Below are 18,843 nucleotides of genomic sequence, written 5' to 3'. Positions count from 1 at the left end.
CTTAGCAGCCTCCCTCTATATCAGTTCTCAGTGCTACTTGCGCCCAATGGTATTCTCCATAAAATGGATAAGCATATCAGATATTTTTTTTGGAAAGGGGGCAAACACAATGAAAGGAGATTCCCGTTGGTAAAATGGGAGATGATCCTCAAACCTCTGATGGAAGGAGGGCTCAATATCAAGAAACTTCATCTGCAGAATATAGCAATGAGTGGCAAGCTTCTCTGGAGACTAATAGCGCCCAATCCTGGCTGGGCACAGTTAGCAATCTGGAGAAAATACTTCAAAGGCATGCGATCGAGATGCTTAGATGGGCCACTTCCGCAAGGAACCTCGCCTTTCATCAGTCTCTGTTCCAAAGCAGCCTCGTTAATGCGATCCAGAGCCTATTGGATTCCCGGGAATGGGAAAAAAATAAATTTATGGAAAGACCGAATCATGGATAGAGACCCAATTGAAGACTGCCCAAACGTGACTGCATTAAAAAACTGGATGATGGCTACAGGAAAAAACAAACTGTGGGACATTACAGCGTGGAATGGATCGCAATGGGCGGGCTGGCAGCTGTTGGACCTGCCGTCAGACCTCTAGCAAGAAGCCAACCATCTCTGCGGCCTGTTGAACGGAATTGCTCCCTTGCACTGCCGCAAGAAAGACAGGCGAGGCTGGGGTGATCGGTCTGCTGGTTACTCTGTCGCCCAGGCCTATGCGCACCTAGACTCAATCCCTAACGTGCCACCCGATCCGGCCCCGTGGAAGGCCATCTGGGGAATCACATCGCTGCCCAAAATTGATTTCTTCTGCTGGCTTTTATGCCACAGAAAAATCTTAACAGAGGACAAACTCCAGAGGCGTGGCTACTATGGCCCTTCCCGGTGCTCCTTGTGCCAAGAATCAGAGGAGAGTGCCACGCACCTTGTCCTCAACTGCAAATTCTCCATACAGGTCTGGAGAGAATTGATGGACGATTGGAACCCCAGATTCGAGATCCCTACCACTATAACAGGCCTATTCGCCACTTGGAAAAATAGCTATCCCGGACCCTCTCCTAAAAACAAATTGATCAAAGCGGCCTGGTCATCACTTCTCAAAATTTGCTGCTGGCAAATTTGGTTAGAGCGAAATGGTAGAATCTTCAGAAGTATTCAGCACAATGCCAAGAAAGTTGCGGCCAAGGTAAAGAGCCAATTAAAAGAATGTTTGGGAGAACAAAAAGACGACTCGAACCTCAGCCAGATAGACATAGATTGGGGGTCCTCCCTGGACCTGCAATTCCGCCAAAAAATCAGAAGCATGGACCTTCCTGAGGAATGGCAAATCAGGGAAAAAATAGCGAGGAGTTTCAAAACTGGGTCCCCAAACAAAAGGTACACTCCCTATTCTTTGACGGGGCATCAAAAGGAAATCCGGGCAATGCTGGAGCAGGAGGAGTTATTAAAAACATCGATGGAGTATCGATCCTTCAGTTTGCCTGGGGTCTGGGAATCAACTCCAGTATCCAAGCTGAGGCATTAGCCCTCTTCCAAGGACTTAACCTGCTCTTGAAGCTGGAAATCAAGGAGGCAATAATTTTTGGGGACTCTGAAGTGATCATAAAAACCATGGTGACCAATTCTAGTCCGCGGGATCTAAGATTAGCAAGGTTGATCCAAAGAATCAGAAGCATGGCGAAGCTGTTCCAAAATCTGAAATACTTTCACGTGCTGAGAGGCAACAACAAAGAAGCAGATCTTGAAGCCAACAAAGCAACACAACTCACGGCCGGGGCAATGAAAAGTGACGGGGAAGAAACATGGGTCCCAATCCCTTAAATCTCTTCAGCAACTATGTTCTTTTGTTTGATTCTAAAACTGTTTGTTTGTATATTTAAACTTGGGCAAATAGCAGAAATAAACTCTCTAGATGATTCCAAAAGGAACTGGAAGTGGAATTCAAGCTTCACAGTTTCTCAGAAGGACGAATCCAACTGGATCAGGCCTATTGTAATCAGAAAATTGGCATTCAGACCAATCCAATAACATATTCCATAATCGTTCTTGTTAAAAAAATAAAAAACATCTTTCCATTGAAATAATTTCATTGAGAATTCAACATGACAAACCAAAGTTGCACAAAACAAAAATATGTAAAAAACCCCATATCAGACAACAACCGTAGAATGGGTAGACACATATAAATATATACAATTCATTTTCAAGAAAACCCCGAAATTTAGTAAAAACCTACTGAAACAACAGATAAACTGTCAACAAGTTATTTTCATATTTATAATCTTGTTCGAGCTTGAAATAACGCTCAAAACCATTAACTACAGCTGAAATGAGAAAAAAACGCTGCTTAGATGGTCAAAGGGATCCCGCATTGAAGGAATCCCTTCAAAATTAGAAGCAACCCAAGCACAGGTGGAAGCTGGAATTATATAAATATATAGTCTTTCTCAAGAAAACCACCTATAGTGGCAAGGAAACATAAACCCTTGTATCGAATGAGAAAGAAAAGAGTAAAAACCTGGAACAAGGAGTGATGAATGTTAGAACAACTCAGTGTCGTAGCTGTGACCAAAAGAGCGGTGTGAAAGCATGAACCTGGTCGAACAGGGAAATCACAGGTTAAAAACCCCAAATCCCTCCAGACCATTTCTAAAAATATCGAATTTAGTAATGGAGGAAACAACCCAAAAAGAAAATTTATATACTTGTGGAGTGAAGCAATACTGACAGTCCATCACTGAACCCTGATGGTGATCTATATTAGAACCCGGTAAAATAATCAGCAGAGAAAGAAAGATTCAATTGAGGGGACCAAGAAACTCCATGCTACCTAGTGGAGAGCATACTCAGTGCATGCTACCTTTGCCCGAAAGGGTGCCTCCATCGCTAAAAGGGAAAGAGAGAACCCTGCAAGAGATGAGTGTGAGTTAAACCAAGTAAACTCCTCATAACACCAACTCACTGAAGGCAGGAAGGGAACTCAGATTACTGCACTTACCTGTTGATTGAACGAGGTTCTGGAGGTGCACTTTGAATGCCAGAGGAGAAGTTTGCAGAGCCAAACCCTAGTAAGGAAGGGAAGAATGATTGACGATCTCGTGAGTCGGGGTAAGAACAATTACCTCAAACGGATTCCAAGCACCAAGATAATAGGATTAAGATGCTTACAAATGGACAGAGGAGATGAACCCATGTGTCCTCAATGTCTGGTGTAACGTAAATGTTGTAGAAATTGCTTGTAGATTAAAACTACATATTGTAATTTACTAAAATAATAGACTTGAATCTACTATACTCATTAGCAAAAACAATAAATGATCGATGAAATCACAAAGCATATGAGAGAAATAATTCAATCAACACATTACACAATGATTTCCAAGGGAAAGCCACAACTAAAAACCCCTGCTATCTGTATATTGCATTAGTCAGAAATTATGAGAAGATTATAATGCTTTGCTCAAGCCCGAGCAACCTCTGCACTATCTCTATTTGTTTCACTGCTTCCTAGACAAGCCTTGGATGAATACAATATGCTTTGCTCAACCTTGAGCTCAACCTGCACAAGTATTTTCTTTGCTCTGCATGATTGACTACCTTTGGCCAATACTTAGCCAAATTCTTAGCCTTCCAAGCTCCTACTTCCTTGCAATGTTCCCTTGGGAATTAGCCCCTATGTAATGGGGAAATTCCTCTATTAGGAATTGCACAATTGTCATAGGCCTTCCTCTCACTGCATGCACCATCAATTTAATTTAGATGATTTTACAATTGATAGTACATTGTCCCTAAACTCCAATCTCAACTGGGTCTTTCTTTGATATAACATGCATGAGTTAATTATGATTGAATCTTCAGTTTACTAGTTGATCATTACAGGTTACACCCCACTACAACAGGTTACACCCCAATACTGCACGTTACACCCCACTACAGTAAGTTACACCCCACTACTGTAGGTTACACCCCACTACGACAGGTTACACCCCACTATAGTAAGTTATACCCCACTACTAGACCTCCCACTAATTCCTCCATAAGTTGGAACTAGCTTAACTGACTTTAACTCGGTTGGATTGAATTAAATAATTACAACTCAAAATAAACTCAACTAGTGCTCCTAATTGTAGGAGACATTGCACATGACTCTAGTTAGGCCCTCAACTTGAATTAACTGATCCAATTAAGTCAAACTAGCTTAGTTAACTATTACAAGTTTTCATGAGACGTGGAATTACAATTTAACTCCTAATTTAAATCAAGGACAAATTAAATTATGATTTTTCTTGATGTTATTTTAACATTTCTTGTTACTATTTTCAACACTCCCTTTCAACAAGAAAGAAATTCAACTCTATCCTGATCCAGTACCTTAGGAATGTTCTGCATGCAACTCTTGTCACTGTTGTTATTGCTACTGCAACATCTGCAACAAAAAAAGCATCCAAACAAAATAAACTGAATCAACTCTGTCTGCAACTGTCTACTAGGAAAATTGTGTTGCTGTTGGCTCTGCTAGTGAGCCTCTAGCTATACTGTCAACACTGCTCTGCACTCCTCAGTATTTGACTGACATTGATCCTCCTGCTACTGAACACTGTGGACCCTTGTAGCAAGGTAATGATCCATGACACAAAAACACACCTCAATGGATCTTGTCTAAATTTCTGCACTCTTGGGACCATTGCTTCACGTCGCCCCACCTCTCCCCTGGAGGTATGGCTGCATGTGCTCCCTCTGCTCACTTGGCCTAAAATTTCCCCCTACTGGAGGTCTCTATTTGAGTGGATGTCTCCACTCGGTCTCCTCTTTGCTTATCTAATTGTGGTTGTTGCACAACTTGCTGAGGCTGCTTTTGAGGTTGCATCTACGGCTACATGTTGAGAGGTAATTCATGCTCCCTCTCAACCACCAAGTCTCTATTCTATGCCTTGCTCCTTAAGGCTTTGCATGCATGAGAGAAATCTAATCTACTCATATTGCTATTACTACTGCTCTGTTGCTACTTCCGAACTGCAACTGCAACTACTGCAATAATGAGTCTAATCTCCCCATATCTTGAAGTACTAGCTTCCATAGGGTTGCTCTCTCTGAAACTAGACTCCCTTTGAGTCTCGATCTCTTGATGGTCTCTCTGCTCCTCAATCTACCAATATCAATGATCAAAACTCCTTTTTGTGTCACTAAACATTGGCTCACTGATCAGCCCACTAGCATCCTTCTAGCTCCATTAAGAAGTCTGCAGATAGCGTCTTCTGGATCTTCCTTGAATTAAGCTCCATTAATTTGCAAGGACAACTTAGAATTCTTCTCTTCTAGTGTGATTTCAACTTCGATACCATGTAGAAATTTCTACAAATCTAGCTTTGATACCATGTAGAGATTTCTACAAATCTAACTCTGATACCATGTAGAAATTTCTATAAATCTCCATGTAGAAATTTCTACAAATCTAGCTTTGATACCATGTAGAGATTTCTACAAATCTAACTCTAATACCATGTAGAAATTTCTACAAATCTAGCTCTAATACCATGTAGAAATTCCTTGTAGATTCAAACTGCAAATTATAATTTACTAAAACAATAGACTTGAATCTACTCTACTCATCAATAAAAACAATAAACAATCGATGAAATCACGAAGCATATAAGACAAAGAATTCAATCAACACATTACACAATGATTTCCTAGGGAAAGCCACAACTAAAAACCCCTGCTATCTGTATATTGCATTAGTAAGAAATTATGAAAATATTACAATGCTTTGCTCAAGCCCGAGCAATCTCTGCATAATCTCTATTTGTCTTACTGCTTCCTAGGCAAGCCTTGGATGAATATAATATGCTTTGCTCAACCTTGAGTTCAACCTACACAAGTACTTTCTATCCTTTGCATGACTGACTGCCTTTGGCCAATACTTAGCCAAATTCCTAGCCTTCCGAGCTCCTACTTCCTTGCAATGTTCCCTTGGGAATTAGCCCCTATTTAATGGGGAAATTCTTCAATTATGAATTATGCAATCGTCATAGGCCTTCCTCTGATTGCATGCACCATCAGTTTAATTTAAATGATTTTACAACTGATAGTACATTGTCCCTCAACTCCAATCTCAACTAGGTCTTTCTCTGATATGACATGCATGAGTTAATTATAAACGAATCTTTAGTTTATTGGTTGATCACTGCAGGTTACACCCCACAATTGCGGGTTACACCCCACTACAACATGTTACACCCCACTACAGTAAGTTACACTCCACTACTACATGTTACACCCCACTACAATAAGTTACACCCCACTAATTCCTCACTGAGTTGGAACTAGTTTAACTGTCTTTAATTCAGTTGGACTGAATTAAATAATTACAACTCAAAATAAACTCAATTAGTGCTCCTAATAATAGGAGACACTCTACACGACTCTAGTTAGACCCTCAACTCAAATTAATTGAGCCAACTAAGTCAAACTAACTTAATTAACTATTACAAGTTTTCATGAGATGTAGAATTACAATTTAATTTCCAATTTAATTCAAGGCTAAATTAAATGAAGACTTTTCTTGATGTTATTTTTAACATTTTGTGTTGCTATTTTCAACAAATGCATTTTGTACAAGGAATAAACCAAGATCTAAAGTGTTGTCAAGCTAGTGTCAAGACATTATATTTGAATATTATGTATTTAATAAAGTAACTTGAGATTAGTGCCGGTGCACCTCTAGGTATTTGATTAATTAAATTATTGTTATTATTTGAAGATAATTTATGACATCATATTTGAATATTATGTATTTAATAAAGTAACTTGAGATTAGTGCTGGTGCACCTCTAGGTATTTGATTAATTAAATTATTGTTATTATTAGAAGATAATTTATGACTTGTAAGAATACATGTTACATTTAAATTAAGCAGCTACTATATAGCTTATTAAACATTGATTTTAATATTCATATAAATATTAGAATTATTAATGAAATTAATATTTTAATATTAATAAAAATAAAAATATTAAATTATGCTAATTAACCTCTTTTATAAAAATTAATTAACATATAAATGATAGAAAATAATTCCTTCCTCCTCGTCAATAATTTTCAATTAAAAAATACCACTATTCCATAATTCTATAAAAATCTCATTTCCAATCAATGCACCAAAAAAATAATGATAAGAAATAAAAATAAATAATCTATTTCTAAATCCCTCATTGAGATTTAAATCATTCATATTTACAATTTCATTATTTTTCTAAAGTCACTTTCTCGTATCAACTTTTTTCCTATCATCAAATAGGAAAATCTGGAATCTGTCCATGCGCCGAAGCCCAACTGAATGCAAGGACAGTACGTGTACGTCCCAAGTAGTGTGACCGTGAAACCGAGGTACATGTAAATGTGTCATACATTAAAATATAATTGAAGAAAACATCAACGTGTCATACATTCAAACTCTAAAGGACGCATTCCCAGTATCGGGGAGCTGCACTACTCTGCATGTGCATTGGTGGCGGGTAAAGCGTAACAGAGCCCACGTTTCAATCTAACCTCCACTCTCACTCTTGCTTCTATTTGAGACACCCTCGTCATCCCCTGCCCGGAGGAGGAGGTTGAAGAAGAGGCGGCGCTCACAGGTGCAAACCAGTGGAAACAATACGCAATTCGTTCAGTATTTAGTAGCAAAAACCAACTGGAGCAAATACCCAACTCACTTAGCCATTAAAAGCAAAAACCCACTGAAACAAATACCGAGTTCACTCAGCAATTAGTAGCAAAACCCACTGGAAACAATACCCAACTCATTCAGCAATTAGCAGACTGTGTGATGGACACAGGTTCCCAACATGAGGATGCCCTAGAATTGAAGGGGGATTGGGTTGTGCAGGGCATGAAGAAAAGTGATAAGTTTTTCCGAGCAGATAAGATCGATCTGAAGAGCTTGGATAAACAGCTTGAAAGGCATATGAGCAGGGCATGGAGTATGCAGCAGAGGGAAGCTTGGCAGTCCAAGGAGGAGTGGGAAATCGATCCTACCAAATTGGCCATCAATAGCCCCATAGGCCGGGGTACTTATGGCACAGTCCATCGTGGAGTATACGACGGAAAAATTGTTGCAGGTATTCCTTCTCCTTTCAACGCAAAGCTCCATCAACTAGCTGTCCAGCTTGCTGTCATTCTATTTGTAGGTTGTAGGCTCAGCTTTCAACTCGGCCAACATAGCAAAAATGCTTGTCTGCTTCTCTTTGAAGAAGTTATATCAACTGAATCTTTTGAAAACTGGACTCTTCTTGGATTTCTTTTTTCCTTATTCAATTATATGTCCTCCCTCCCCTCTTTTTCCAATTATGAGTAGTTCAGTAGTTAAAGCTAACTCCATGCTTATTAGGCACTCACCTTTTCTGCATGGTCCACTTACTAGTTTTCACTCATTAGATAGTTCTATCATTAATGATTCACTCATAGCACTACCCTAAGCTGGAGAACTACCCAATTATCTCTTTCCAAAAAGATCCAAAGCCCAATGGTCCGTCTGAAAATAGGCCATGCTACAGGTATCATTAGCTTATCGGCAACCCAAGTACATCTTGGATTCAATCTAGACTAAAATTATGTCCAAGAATGTTTTCTGCAGGCTTAGTTTTTTTAAAACTGACTATGCTAGCAGTACCCTGCATAACCACCCACACTGCTCATGTTTTGTGCAACATCAGGAATCCTCCTTTTTGCCCGCTGGAAACAGATGAGCTATGTTGTGCCGGTAATTTCATATTAAAACACTGGTTGTTATGATGATTTTATGTCAACTATCATGAAACAATTCTCAAACAAAACTCATGGAAATAGTTTGGTTTTTTTCCTTGCAGTGCTCTGTCGTAATATAGTTGCAGAAATCGAACTTGATCTTTATTTCGCTGGTAGTAAAGTTAGTGCACAATTAAGAAAAATGCCACTATGAAAGGATATTACATTTGTTTTTATCACAAGGATAAAATTATAGGTTTCATTCAGGTGCAATTATTGTATATAGGTGTTAATTTTAGCTGAACCTTATTGTGGATGAGATGTTGGTTAAATTATGCGAGCTTTGTTGTTTTGCTAACTTTTGTAGTGATATATCGATTGCTATAGTTCTTTTTTAGCAAGTTATCGCAGGGCAACTTTCAAATCAATCATTTTTATTAGTTTGTTTATTTTGCCATTTTTCTTTCACAGACTGAATTTGATTATATTGTCCCAGAGATAGGAAATTACCGAATTCTGAAAAATACCAATATGAAACACCCATAAAATGGTTTGTGAAAGGTAAAATTGATTGTTTCATTCAGATGCAATCATTAGGAGAATTTTGAGGTAAAATAAGGGCCCCAAAACAAAAAATTCTACTAGGGGCAATAGGGGGCGGGTGTGATTATTCACACTGAAAATAATCAGGAATTCAAATTTGCTTGGGGATTGGTAGAGACGACCAACAATGTTGTGGAAGCCTATGCTCCTTATTAGGGAATAAAACAAGTTGTGCAGCTAGAAATTCAAGAGATCATCGTGATCAAAGATTCTCTCCTCATTCTCTTTAGAATTATAAACAGAACACTCCCCAATGATCTTAAGCTAGCTCAAGTCATCAAACGTACTCTTAATTTACTCTGTCTCATCCCCATAAATCAATGTTTTCATGTCACAAGGGTGAACAACTCAGTAGCAGAAGAAATGGCCAATTTGGGCTCTACTCTCCCCAAAGGAGACTTAGTATGCCAAGGCTAGATCAAAAAGGTCCCTCTTTCCTAATGTTTCTATGAAATACATTATGTGTATTTGTAATATAACTCAAGTTCTTAAAATGGAGGGTCCCTTCCATATGCACCTCAGACTTTTCTGCATGGTATAAATGTGCCCCCTTTAGCATATGTTAACTTCTAGAGCCTTTAGCCCAAAGCATAGTTGTTGTAGGTTTTAGCCCCGTACAGAAATTACTTGCATACGAATTCTAAAACACAGAAAAATAAACAATGCGAGAACATAACACAGAAAACACATATACATAGAGATTTTCCCACTAGATCCCAAAACCGGGACTACCATCGTGATTTTTCATTATGTTCCTTTCAATGTTATAATACATATTTATACATGCCGAAGCATCCAATGCCATGGACCGAAAACCATCACGTCCAATACCATGGACCGAAAAACCATCGCGTCCAAAAAACATGTGCGAAAATCATGCACAAAACTATAGGTGGGTTCGCCCAACCTAACATAGGGTCCAAAATAAAATTTTTATGGGGCGTTGCCCTGGACCCGTCAAACCCCCTGTGACCTCCCCCCCTCTAACTACGTGGGCTAGTTGTGGAAAGAATATAACACAACCCAACATTCTCCCACTTGTTGTTTTCTTTCCACAGGGGGCTACAAGAGAGCTTAGTCATTTATCCACCCTTGCAACGCCCATTGTTTCTCTACACCAAGAGAACTTCTCAGAGCTCACAGATTTTGTCAATGCATCTGCAGTATTCTTCAAAGTGTCCACCTTTACCAGCAACACCTTTTTGGTTTCTATCATATTCCTCACAAAGTGATATTGAACATCAATGTGCTTTGTCTTTGAATGATATGCAGGGTTCTTTGCCAAGAAAATTGCACTTTGGTTGTCACAATCTCTGCAACCAAACTGCTTCCTTGCTTGCATGAGTGACCGCCATGTATTCTGCCTCTGTAGTTGATAGTGCCACTACAGATTGTTTCTTACTCATCCAACTGATTGCACCTCCAAATAGGTTAAACACATACCCACTTGTAGATCTTCTTTGATCCAGATCTCCAGCCCAGTCTGCATCAACAAAGCCACGAATATCCAACACTCTATCCAATCCTGGTTTTCCTTGATAGCACAAACCATAATCACTAGTGCCACGCAAATACCTGAAAACCCGCTTCACTGCTGTCCAGTGCTCCTTCCCTGGTTTTGACATAAACTTGTTCAATACTCCCACTGCATATGCAATCTCTGGTCTAGTATAGACCATTGCATACATCAGGCTACCGACTGCACTTGCATATGGAACACGGGACATGTCCTCTTCCTCTTCTTGTGTCTTGGGACACTGTTCAGCAGATAACCTCACACCTACAGGAATAGGAACTTTCACCGGTTTACTATCATGCATATTAAACCTCTGCAATATTGTCTCGACATACTTCCTCTGCTTTAACCAGAGCTTCCTCTTTGCCCGATCTCTTTTAATTTCCATGCCCAAAATATAGTTTGCAGCACCAAGATCTTTCATGTCGAATTTGGAGGACAATTGGGTTTTAAAATCCTGGATAACTTCTTTGTCATTTCCAACTAACAACATATCATCCACATACAAGACCAGATAAATAACACGGTCACCAATTAATTTAGAATACACACAGTGATCTGCTTTGTTTCTGGGCAAGCCAAGTCCCTGTATAAATGTATCAAATTTCTGATACCACATCCTTGGTGACTGTTTTAACCCATATAGAGACTTATTTAACTTACATACCAGTTCTTTCTTACCCTTCACCGCAAAGTCTTCAGGTTGCTTCATGTAGATCTCCTCTTCCAGATCCCTGTGAAGAAATGCTGTCTTCACATCCATCTGTTCTACCTCAAAATCAAAAGCAACAACAACAGATAAAAGTAATCTAATAGAAGTTACCTTGGCAACAGGAGAAAAAATATCACCAAAATCAATTCCCGACACCTGGGAATAACCTTTTGCTACCAACCGAGCTTTGTATTTCTCCACTTTTCCTTCTGCATTTGTCTTCTTTTTGGACACCCATTTGCTGCCAATGGGTTTTCTTCTAGCTAGCAACTCCACCAGATCCCAAGCCTCAATTTTGTGCAAAGATGCCATTTCATCAACCATGGCCTCTTTCCAGAGTTTTCCATCCTCTGAATCCACTGCTTCCTTCACAGTTCTGGGATCATCATCAGTAACAGACAAAGCAAAATTTGAACAGAAAGCAAATGGACTATACCTTTCTGGCTGCTTTCTTTCTCGAACTGATCTTCTCACAACCGGAGTTTGTGGCTCTTCATCTTCTGATTCCTCCTTTGCTGTAGAGTCTGATTCTTCCTCCTTTAGCTCAAACTCTATCTTCGCAGGTTCTTTTGGTTGGACTTCATGTTTAATAACATCTCTCACCTTTCTAAACACCATATCTCGACTGTACATAACCTTCTTTGTTACTGACTTCCAAAGCTTATAACTCTTTAAACCATCCTTATACCCAATAAAGATGCACTTTTCAGATTTACTATCCAACTTTGTTCGTTTATCCTTTGGAACATGTACATATGCATCACATCCAAATACCCTCAGATGTGAAAGAGAGGGTTTCTTACCAGTCCATACCTCTTGTGGAGTCTTATCCTCCAACGCTGATGAATGTGACCTGTTGACTAGGTAACATGCAGTATCCACCGCCTCTGCCCAGAATTCCTGTCTTAACCTGGCACCATTGAGCATGCTTCTTGCCCTTTCCATCAACGTTTTATTCATTCTTTCTGCAACTCCATTTTGTTGAGGTGTATATGGAGTAGTCTTCTGCTGTGCTATACCACACTTCTTACAGAATTCTTCAAATTCCTTACTGCAAAACTCTCCACCGTTATCTGTCCTCAACACCTTTATCTTCTTCTCTGTCTGGTTTTCCACTAGAGCGTTAAATTCTTTAAACCTGTCAAAGACTTCAGATTTCTTCTTAAGGAAATATATCCATGTATTCCTTGAGAAGTCATTTAGAAATGATACATAGTACACAGACTTACCCAGTGATGGAACCTTCACAGCTCCAAACACATCACTGTGCACAAGTTCTAATATCTGTTTCGCCCTCTTACTACCAGAGGGGAAACTCACCCGATTCTGCTTCCCATATACACAATTTTCACAGAAATCAAAATCCAGAAAGCTATTACTCATATCTTCTACCATACCTTTACCATGAAGTATTCGAAGGCCTTTCTCTCCAATATGTCCAAGCCTTTGATGCCATAGCATGGTCTTCTCTCTAGAGACCACTAGATTTTCTGCTCCACTTTCAGGAACTACAAAACTGTTGCACCCATCAACAACCGTGCTACCTTGCAGCTTGTACAGAGTTCCAATCTGAACTCCCCGCATCAATACCAGTGCTCCTCGAACCATCTTGCAGGTATCCTTTTCGAACACTGTTTTTACACTTGCATCATCCAACTTACTAATAGAAATCAGATTTCTGGCTAATGCAGGAATATGCAGAACACTCGGAAGTGTTCTAATCCTTCCACCTTGCAACTTCAACTTTACTTTTCCACGACCAATGATTCTAGCCTTCCTGTCATCCCCTAAGAAGACATCACCACCATCATATTTCTCATACTCACAGAATCACTCTCTATGGGGAGTGAAGTGAAAGGATACACCTGAGTCAATCAACCATGCCTCATGATCTACATGTGTACTTGAAGAAGCCAAGTACACATCCCCACCTTCATCTGAGGTGGTTTTTGCCTCTGCAGAAGGAGCCTCATCAGATCCCTTTCCTTTGTTAGGAGCTTTAGATTTACAGTCCCTTTTTAAGTGGCCTTCCTTTCCGCATTTCCAGCACACCACCTTTATAGGTTTTCCTGGAGATTTAGATCTCTTTCTAGATTTAGATCTCCCACTCGATGACTTATTTTTGTTTCTGTTCTGGGACCGTCCTCGTACAGACAAGGCATCACCATTTTGGCTCTCCATATTTTTCCGTCTCATCTCCTCTGTCAGCAAGGCTGAGACTATTTCATCAAACTGCAAGGCAGTTGCATTGCTACCTATTACAATAACCAGACTATCCCACGAATTTGGTAGAGAACACAACAAATTGATGCACTTATCTTCATCTGAAATTTTAATATCAACAGATGCTAACTGACTTACCACAGTATTAAATGCGTTCAGATGCTCTGTCACCAAGTCTCCATCTTTCATCCTCAGGTTATATAGCTTTTTCCGCAGGAATAGTTTATTCACCAGAGGTTTAGATTGGTACAAATTTCCTAACTTGTCCCACAAAGTCTTTGTTGTAGCTTACCCTGATACATTCAACAATACTGAATCTGAGACACACAATCGTATTGTGCTTTTTGCCTTCTGATCCAACTTCTTCCATTCTTCATCGGACACTCCCGTTGGTTTAGTACCTGGATCTACCACGATCCACTGATCTTTATCCACCAACAGATCTTCCATCTTGAGTTTCCACAACTCAAAACTTTGACCATTAAATTTCTCGATCTCTATCTTTCCACTGCTTGCCATCTTCTTTCACCACCAGAATCGATCTCGCAGATCTCCCACTGAATAGGGTCTACCACAGGCCCGAGCGAAACCCCTCAGCAACAAAGGCGTCCCCTTGAAGCCAAATCTGTTCTGATACCAAATGTAGGTTTTAACCCCGTACAGAAATTACTTGCATACGAATTCTAAAACACAAAAAAATAAACAATGCGAGAGCATAACACATAAAACACATATACAGAGATTTTCCCACTGGATCCCAAAATCGGGACTACTAGCTTGATTTTCTATTATGTTCCTTTCAATGTTATAATACATATTTATATATGCCGAAGCATCCAATACCATGGACCGAAAACCATCGCGTCCAATACCATGGATCGAAAAATCATCGCGTTAAAAAAAACGTGTGAAAATCATGCACAAAACCATAGGTGGGTTTGCCCAATCTAACATAGGGTCCAAAATAAAAATTTTCCGGAGCGCTGCCCCGGACCCCATAAATTGGGGTTACGGGTGCCCCTCAAACCCCTTGTGACCTCCCCCCCTCTAACCCCCGGTTAACTACGTGGGCTAGTCGTGGAAAGAATATAACACAACCCAACAGTTGTCACCTGCAAATCGTGCTTAGTGGAGGTTTTTGTGTACTCAATCTCCTGTTCACAACCATGATGGGCGTGCATACAATGACTGTGAAGACTTAAAGGCAAATTGTGTATAGGGGGGAATGCCCAGATCAACAGGAGAAGTGGGACGATACTTCATGGAGGAGAAATGCCTCACCCATGATATCAAGTGCAGGGGATGGTACAAATGAAATTCATGCCTGAGTGGAGGATGAGGGTTGAAAGTCCGGTTTGGCTACCTAGCTTGGATTATAAAGTCACCATGCTCGAATGCCATCTCCCTTGCTCCTCAACAACGATACTTTCAATTCTGGGTATGCAGTTTTCCTCCCGGTGCAGCTGTTTCAGAGGTAAATCCCCTACTTTAATCCGCTTGGTTATTTTTCTCTCGGCATGTTAGCATTTGCCTTGCGTCTTGAGGCTATTTCTTTCGAATTTTTGCTGCTTTTCAATGTGTCCCCTTGGTGGTTTGGTCTGCGACTCCCCGGGTTTATTTTTTATTGGGCATCTCTCTCTGGAGGCTCTGCCCTGTCTACTTGTTTCCCCTATATCTCACTTTTCTCCTTCTCATAGGTCACCTTGAAACCATAGTTGTCATGGCGTCATTGAAACCTTTGTTGCTACTTCTTGGTTTCTAATTGATGGAGAGGTGATATCTATGGTACCTTTGCTGGATCTTATCATCAACACCCACAGGGCTGAGAGCGTATGGAATACTAGACTCTATATGCTTTTAGTTTACTGCATTCAACTTTCAGTTGCACTCCAGAAAGTTACGACCCCAAGGGGCAACTCCAATGAAAAGCTTATCAATACATTTCAATAGGAAACCTCCCCCTTTATGGAAGGAATGTAGCCCAACCAATTCTGCATCCATAGACTGAAGATTGAAGTTAATTTCTTGTTCTTTCAACTAGATGAGATGGAGAAGCTACACTAGGTAAATTATGAAGATAAAAGCGTCTCCAAGGATTATCAGCCACATAACTAGGCACAACCATCTTGATGAACTGCAAATTTTGTTTTTTTGTTTAATCGTTTCTGGCTCTGTTATAAGTGATGTAAAGGGTTCAGTAGCACTGAATATTTAAACATGATGTGTCTAGAAAATAGAGATTGGGTGAAAACAGAAATAATAGCTCTGAGAACTGTCTCTCTAAATAATTTTGGCATGTACTATATCTAAGCTTTATGCTTAGGACTTAATACAAAATATCCTCGTTTCTTGTTGTTGATGTTTTATATAGCAGCGAAAGGTATTCCCTTCTGTACAACAATGTTTAATATATATTATATTATGAATAACAATTTAATTATATAATTATATATTATATTATGAACAACAATATAATTATATATTTATATATTATATTATATATATCATATAATATATAAATATAAATAATCAATAATTAATTAATAATGAAAAAAAAGAAAAGACGCGTCTTATTGAAAAGACAGACATGTCTATTAATGAGAAGACGCCCTGATTGTATATATATCAGGCCCCTCAATTGTAATCAGACATCAATAAAAATATCTCATATATCTTATATCAATCTAATAATGTTTACTCAATTGTAAAAATGAAATTAAGATTGAGAATTTTTTCAAGTGTGTAATTATTGATCATAAGACAATAATTACCAAGATCTGAAAATACGAAAGAATTCAACATGGTTTTAGAGCAATAAGATCTTGCAAGACAAAAAAACACGTGTTAAACATTTGGGTTGTCACAACCTTTTTGTAACAACATATTTACTTTTTACTCCTACTGAAACTTATGCAAAGAATTCCATAACTTATGGTGGGCAGTAATTCTTGGTAAATATGTTTAATTACTGAAATATAAAGACTGCACTGCATATTTACTTTTTTACTTCTACCTAAATTTATGCAAGAAATCACATAAATTATAGAGTTACAATTAAACAAGGACAAACACTATGTAGGTGGACTATAACCTAATTCCAATGGAGTAAATTACAAATTTCAATGTGAGGAGAGATTTAACCTCATAGTACCAATGAGTAAATGGTTAGAGAATATGTATGGGGTGAATAGTGATCCACTAGTGTTCATAAGAAATTAACATAAGAGATTTAAAGGGCTGAGAGCAATCATCTAAGATCTGCCAAGAAATCCAGACCATGCTCGTGCCACTTGAAGTTGGATCAATTGGTAGCTTGGTTGAGATGAAGTATTCCTGATTGATTGATATCATAGAATAGGGTTGAACTCAACTCTAGAAAGTAGAGTAGCAGGACCAAGACGAGGGCTCATGTTCAAGCCTTGTTGGGCAATTTCAAGAACAAAGGTTGAAAGATACTCCAGAGCTAGTGGAAGCTAAGGAGAAAGGTTTCTAGTGATGTGATTCATAGGGTATCAATAAAAGTCAGAAGTCTTAGGGTTTGTAAACCCTAGAAGACTAAAAGTCTTTAATAAGACACCACTAGGGTTTGTTGATAAAACCCTAGAGCTAGACCTAGATCAATGTTTCCATTGAAAGAAAAATTCGTAGCTCATGCCTAAAAGGAAAGGAAAGCAATATGCAAGCATTTCTAGCTTGATGAGATTGCAGATGGATTCCAATGATTTTTGCAAGAACGAAAGGATCGAGTGGGAGTCAACAAATTCCCTACTATTCACAATTCACAAAAGATAAGTACTTCATATTTGTATTCCTTGATTATCATTACTTTATTTTTGGTAAGCCTTTTTTGTCTTTGTATCTTTTGATTGGTTATAATAATTTCTTCCATGACCTCTTAGTAAGATTTGCAGGTACATCATGAAGGCTGCCAAGAAAATGATTCTAGTAGCACATGTAAGCATTGGGAAGAACAAAGCAAAGCTTATGACAATAGGATGTGAAAATTCCTGAATCTAACACATCGGAAACCCCTACTGCAATTTCTGGTTTACTATCTCCTACTTGTTCTTTACATTAACAAGTTATTTAATTGCATAAACATCGAAGTAAACACAAATGCAACCTTCACAGATATACAGATCACGCACTGAAGTAAATAGAAACAATAACACAAGGGACACAGTTATTCTTGGACAATCGTCCTCGGAAAAACCCAATGTAGGAAAACTGGTGCAGCATATATGAGGGTTTTATTATTAAGCAGATTTCTGAATACAACTAGGGTGCCAAATCCGGCTCACCCAGTAGAGAATGTCCTTGGTAGTAGTACCTCTATCTGGAGACAGATATTCTGGCAAATTAGCAACTGGATGATCAAACCCCACAGCGACTTCGGTTGTTCCTTGTGCTGGACAGCGAAAGCTGCTCCAAGCACTGCTCTGGAACTACACCACTCCTTTAGGATCTGCGTCTTCCTCTCCCAACTCAGGATCTGCTGATCAACTCCCAGTCTACCCCACAGAATCTCCCAGCACTACCTTTGAGGCCCTCTGCGTCCTCTGCGTCAGCCTCTACGGCTTCTGTGTCAGCCTCTACAATCCTTTGCGTCCTCTGCGCTGGCTCCTTTGGCTGTGTCAACCCTTCTTGGGCCTGCGCTGTCTCTCCCGGCACTGTGCTACCTCTCTGCTATGTATTCTTCAGCCTTGGATGAAAATCCCTCGCTGCACTGCCCCTCGCTGCAACTGATCACTAACTCGATTTCGTCAGCGAACCTCACCCTAGAAAATCGAATTTTTGATCTCTCTTGGTGTATCTCCAACTGACCCTTAAGCCTCCTCTTATACTTTTCCTGTTGATGATTCAATGACCGAGATTAAGTCCCTAATCAACGGCTAAGATTAGAACTGGCTTGATCCTCGTCACTTAGAACTTTCTTATCCATATTATATTAATACACATTAATATTTTTAAACCTAAGTTTAGACCTAGGGACCCATTAAAAATATTAATTATTTTTATATCTCTTCATCCGGGTGGAATTTCTCCAAACGATTTTT

The 18,843-nt window shown here is 39.3% G+C and overlaps 1 protein-coding gene across 1 annotated transcript in view; it reads left to right on the top strand.

Annotated features, from left to right (window-relative positions):
- Positions 1–7,377: 7,377 nt before the first annotated feature.
- LOC149141919 (serine/threonine-protein kinase 54-like) overlaps positions 7,378–18,843 on the top strand; it is a 166,619-nt gene continuing 155,153 nt past the window's right edge. Inside the window, exon 1 of the mRNA XM_089447817.1 lies at positions 7,378–8,107. Coding sequence (XP_089303943.1) covers positions 7,816–8,107 — 292 coding nt within the window. The 5' untranslated portion in view covers positions 7,378–7,815. The remainder of the gene's footprint in view (positions 8,108–18,843) is intronic.

This window comes from Pinus tabuliformis, chromosome X (assembly GCF_031772625.1).
Source record: "Pinus tabuliformis cultivar Carrire ecotype Pingquan chromosome X, CPIR1, whole genome shotgun sequence".
Lineage (NCBI taxonomy): Eukaryota > Viridiplantae > Streptophyta > Pinopsida > Pinales > Pinaceae > Pinus > Pinus tabuliformis.
The sequence above is the reverse complement of the archived record's forward strand: the minus strand, read 5'-3'. Positions and strand labels throughout refer to the sequence as shown.